The sequence below is a fragment of the Siphateles boraxobius genome, unplaced genomic scaffold (genome assembly GCF_051911475.1).
Source record: "Siphateles boraxobius isolate OS27281-9 unplaced genomic scaffold, OSU_SipBor_1 53, whole genome shotgun sequence".
Lineage (NCBI taxonomy): Eukaryota > Metazoa > Chordata > Actinopteri > Cypriniformes > Leuciscidae > Siphateles > Siphateles boraxobius.
Window position 1 is genome coordinate 8129333 of NW_027509175.1, and position 5213 is coordinate 8134545.

Here is a 5213-nt window from a genome sequence, read left to right on the forward strand (position 1 = left end):
TATGTGAGGACTGTGGTTAATGAAGCTTATGTTTTTCTACATGTCACCGGCCAGATGTTTTCTTTCTTTATGACGCACACGTTGTTGTTTTTAAAAAATGATTAAAGTTGCAATGTTGTTTTAACTTATTAGTCATTTGCCAGTAGAGTGCAGTGTAAGCTTATTGTCAAGTACATTTCTTGGAAGCGCTTTGCTTTATCTGTTCTAAAGGCAAATTGGGTGGTTATTTTACAGCTGTTGATTTTAGGTTAGTGAAACTAGGAGTGCAGATGGGGGACGTTTTCCTGTAAATGAAATGTTCTGAATTTATTTCATAAAGAACAGTGCTGTTGTAATATATATATTTTTTTGCTTTTTGTTTCATTTCAGTTAATCATGGTCAGGCAACATTCTGAAAGTGAAGCTTAATTTAAATCCTATTGATTTCATTAGCCTACAATATTCCATTATTATGACAATCAACTCATGACTGAAAGACTACCCCTTTCCTTTAACAATCCAAATTTCTGCCATATGGTTGTTTTCCTCTTTTACACAGGGTATACTGTACTATTTGCATCCAGTAATTTTCAAACAGGTACACATGAACGTGATAGAGTTAAAGTGCTAAAGTGAAACTGTAATGAAAGCACACCTGAATTCAGGTCTATTGGGGTTGTGGTGAATTTTTTTTTTTTCCTGTAAAGCAAGGGCAATAGTAACCAGCCATATTCGTTTCTCTGTAGGTGAATGTGCAGGTGGTGTGGTACATCCGGCAGTTGATGTGCAGGGGCATAAGAGTTTATTTTATTTTATTTTAATTTGGGGCTCATTTCAAAGGTAAAACTGCTTTAAAGTGGAGATTTATATTTGGACATCTTCAGTAGGCTACAGTGCAAGGTATTATTATTATTATTTATTTATTTTTATTTGCAAACAAAACATTTAAAATATATAAATGAAAATATAACGATTAATGCTTAATTATGTTTTAAGCAAACACATACTTGTTAAAGATATTTTAATACTGGGAATGGATTTGGGAGTGTTTTCTGATGCCCTGAACCTAATTTATGATGAATTATTCCAGGTATCTCTTAAAATTCTGCCATGCCTGTCAGGGATATATTTAACAGATGTTTTTAGAGATGGTCTGATTAAAGAGTCAGAAGTAATAGACATCTACAGAGTACAGCATCTGTTTACATTCAAAAGTGTATGAATCAATTTACCAGTGAACAGTTGTCTGGCACACACGAAAAAACAAACTGGACACTTTAACATTGTTTACGTTGTACTTCACAATTAAATTAGTATTTAGGTATTTTTCTGTTTGCTCAATGGTCTTAAAAAATCTAAATCTTAGTATAAGATGCTATAGGTTATAATATTGACTTGCATATGCACTAAAGGATGATCTGTGTTGTTTTAGTTTATTTAATTTCTGCAGAGTCTATGGAAAATAACATTGTGTGGCTCATATTTATCTGTCATATGTATTTCACGGCGTCTTTAAGGTTACAGTCTTAAACAATAAAATTAAGCCAGGTATAAGACATGATACTTTTAACCTTTCAACCTGTCAAAGGCGATATGAGTTGGAGAAGATCACGTGATTTAAAGTAAACCAGAGCGTCCAAAGTGAAAGTGAAACTAAAGTGCACACTTAACAGCAGGCAAGATAATTAGCAATTATAGACTCATTTCAGTCATTGATTATACTGCAGTTGTTTGCTTATATAAGACTTTGTATGTGCATTATTTGCTTAAATCGCCACTATCTTCGCCATTTTGAAGGCATTGAAAGAGAGTGCTGCCAAAATCCAACCGCATTCCTACATCTATTACAGAATCTTGTCACATTACCCACTGAACTCAGAGAGTGATGTAAGATACGTGTTGATACATTGAGACATGTCCTTCATCCAAACAGTCCTAAGAAATGTCATATATCAGTCATTGATGTGCCACAGGCGAGACCGCCTTTTATATTTTTTATGTGCAAACTTTCACTTTCGGTTATTCTTTTGTAATGGTCAGCCTAGAATCGCGTAACAACTAAAAATGTTGCATCGCAGGAAATCTTTTACACAGTTCTGGAGACGTCTGGGTTAGTCAACATCAAAACTGCATTTGCGGTAAGTTGGCTGGTGGTTTTATATCCGAGACCGGACAGCATGGAGGTGTTTCTTTCACCTTTAATTTCACATTGGCGTTCTCCATTTATTAGAAACCGTTTTATGAAAACATTTTCAGTAGAAATGTTACTTAATGGTTATTCTGAAACACGTATGCCTACGTGACAGATAATCGAGAATTCGAAAACGTTTTGCCTGTTTTACTGGAGAAACGTTTACATTTCATTTGGAAGTTCTTTCGAGAAAACATATAGCCTGTATTTCAGAGAAGGCAGGGGGCTTCACTTTTCCTCTGCTAACGGTTACAACCTACGCGTTTGTCTATAAAGAACATCAAGACATTCAAATAATTATGTAGACAACCAAAGACAACTACATAGAAAAAAAATATATAATTTTTAAAATATGCTTAAAAAAATAAAATGTATTGAAACAAATATTTTAAAAAAAATGTGTAAAAAGTTTGATGTAAATATTGTTTAGATAGTATATTAGGTGATGGAAATATAAATAAAGCAAAGTTTTCGAGAAATAGTTTAAAATCTATAGCTAAGTTAATCTAAATTACGTCATTGTATTCATGTTGGTTTCATACATTTTTCTTAAAATGTTTGTAGCCTACCATTTCCTTCTGTTTTTTTTATTTACAAATGATTTAAAAAGTACTAAGATACTTTCACTTTGGGTACAGTAACATAGTCATCAGTGTGTAAAATTGGTTAATTAAAAGGCTAATTAATATATATATATATATATATATATATATATATATATATATATATATATCAAAACGGTTTCTAAGGGTTACCCCATTTGACCTGAACAAAATGTGCCTTTAAAAAAAACTATGACACACAGTCATGAGAGGTCTGCTTTTCTGTTTTATGGTATTTTTATCACAACAAACAATTGGCATAGTATGTTGGTTATGCCATGCTGACTTTGATTTGGCTAACAAAACAAAAGTATAGCCTATATTAAAAATTAAAACTTTATTATTATTTTTTTTGTCTCAAGCATCATCTGCATATAAATAGTCAAATTCTTTTTGGTTTCTCCCTCCAAGAATTTTACTTAACTGCTGCCCAGCAGTCAAAAATGATATTTTTCATTGAAAAAAGTACTATATTTTTGTTCAACAATGTTTTTATTTATTATTTTTATTTCTATGATATTTTTATGGTACTAAATTCTATTTATGTAATAATTATGATCCATTGATTTACCTGTTAATACTTCTTTTAGCATAGACCTGAAAATTACATTTTCAAACTTAAACTGTTGTAAATCTTGAATGCTAAGTTTGGTTTATTTTAAATGAAGACTTGGCAGATTATTGTTTAAGTGAAAAAAGTTTTAAAAAAGTTTTAAAAACTAAAAATGATTTAAGTTTAAGTTTATTATTATGAAAAATGCATAAAATACTATTTTAAAATTTTATATGAAATATATATTTTCCAAAAAATGAATAAATCTAAACAAGTTGTTGTTCCAAATTTGAGGTTGATATCTCAAATAAGCTTTCAGTAAGATTTAATTAGGGCGCAGTATACGTTTCCACAATGAAATTCGCGTCCCATCAGTTTCCATTACAAGTGTGACTGTTTTTTTTTTCCAGGACCATTTAAGCTATTCGAATCATCTCCATCATTTTTTTGTGTTCACAAAGGACGTGCCAAAACTTTTCCCAAGTTGTTTACCATTCTGATGAAGTAAAACATTTAAAAGTAAAAAAAACCCCGAAAATTTCCAAAAGGGTTAAAGCCAATCTTTGGTTAAAGCTGAGCTTAAAATCCACTGTACCGTATCACACGTATACTTACGCACTTTCTTTCACGCTCACAGACTTATCTTGAATGTGTCCGGACATGAACTCTTCCCTCCTCTTGATGTTTGAACTCTTTGTTCATTTGCACAGGCTGCAGAATCATTCATCTATGGTTTGGGACCATGGAGGAATGGTATGAGTGGGCCCCGATTCAGAATGGTCCAACATAATGACTCTGACCATACAGTTGCGCCACCGGGCCCATCCAAGCCGGCCGAGCCCCCTAAACCCTGTTCTGACCCCCAAACACACTTTCAGCCCTTTCGGCACCAGCAGGAATGTGACCTCATCACCCAGGCTGTAGATTACTTGAAAAACAGTGGATTTTACTGGGGTCCCATGGAAGCAGATGAAGCTCATGCACAACTGGCCAAACTCCCAATGGGGACGTTCCTGATCCGGGACAGCATGCAGGCAAATGTTTTCTTCACTCTCAGCTATCGGGCTCCCGAGGGCCCGACCAGCGTGCGGGTGCTCCTAAAAGGAGGAGGATTCAGTTTAGCAGGGAGTAAACATACTTTCTCTTGCCTTTTCCAGCTGCTTGGATACTATATTGCGTCCCCAAAAAAGAGTCTGAGTATGCCGTATCGTGGAGATGCGGCGCAGAGCCTACAAGAGCTGGCAAGAAGAGCTGTGGTACAGAGTTATGGGAAAGATAGTATTCACCAACTGCCTGTGAGCAAGAAACTTAAAGAATTTCTGTTGTTGTACCCTTTTAGTATATGAATGTGTGTTGTTTATTTGAAGATGAAGTTACAGATGTTGCAGCTCTTTTAACATAGGATTTGATCATTTCATAGGATACTGTGCTCTTCATTGACCCAACTAGAACATGTATTTACTATTTATGTGTGTAGTGATCGTTTAGACTATTGTCTGATAAAAAAAGCACTACAAAATGTTTTATTTAACAAATGCAGTTCAGCACAACTCCACCTTTGGCCTTTGATTGTTTTAAAACAATCATGCTGGTACTGGGTCAGTTTGTATTTGTGTTAAATGGATGATTTGACAACGTAGTTACTTTTAAATAGTATTGTATATGTATACCACTGAACACATGGGCCTTGGTGATGTCGATATCAGTATGAACATTTAATGATTTAATATGGGGTACATAAATACAATATGTAGACTATATAATCTATAGTATGTATTGTATAACAAAGTCATTCTGCTATGCAGAAAAATGCATTTCACCTAATGAAACATAAAGGATTCTTTTTGTTTAGGATTGCTTTTTATTAATAAAGATAAATTATTTGATG

General features: G+C 33.7%; 1 protein-coding gene across 2 annotated transcripts; it reads left to right on the forward strand.

Moving 5' to 3' along the window:
• The first annotated feature begins 1906 nt into the window (after positions 1–1906).
• Positions 1907–5213, forward strand: socs1b (suppressor of cytokine signaling 1b). Of its 2 annotated transcripts, none has more exons than XM_077204939.1 (2): positions 1907–2117; positions 3963–5213. In XM_077204939.1, the coding sequence occupies exon 2, from the start codon at positions 4081–4083 to the stop codon at positions 4669–4671; it is 591 nt and encodes a 196-aa protein (XP_077061054.1). In that variant the 5' UTR covers positions 1907–2117; positions 3963–4080; the 3' UTR covers positions 4672–5213. The 2 variants fall into 2 exon arrangements, with proteins under 2 accessions (XP_077061054.1, XP_077061053.1); XM_077204938.1 differs by having other exon boundaries at positions 1908–2117; positions 4036–5213.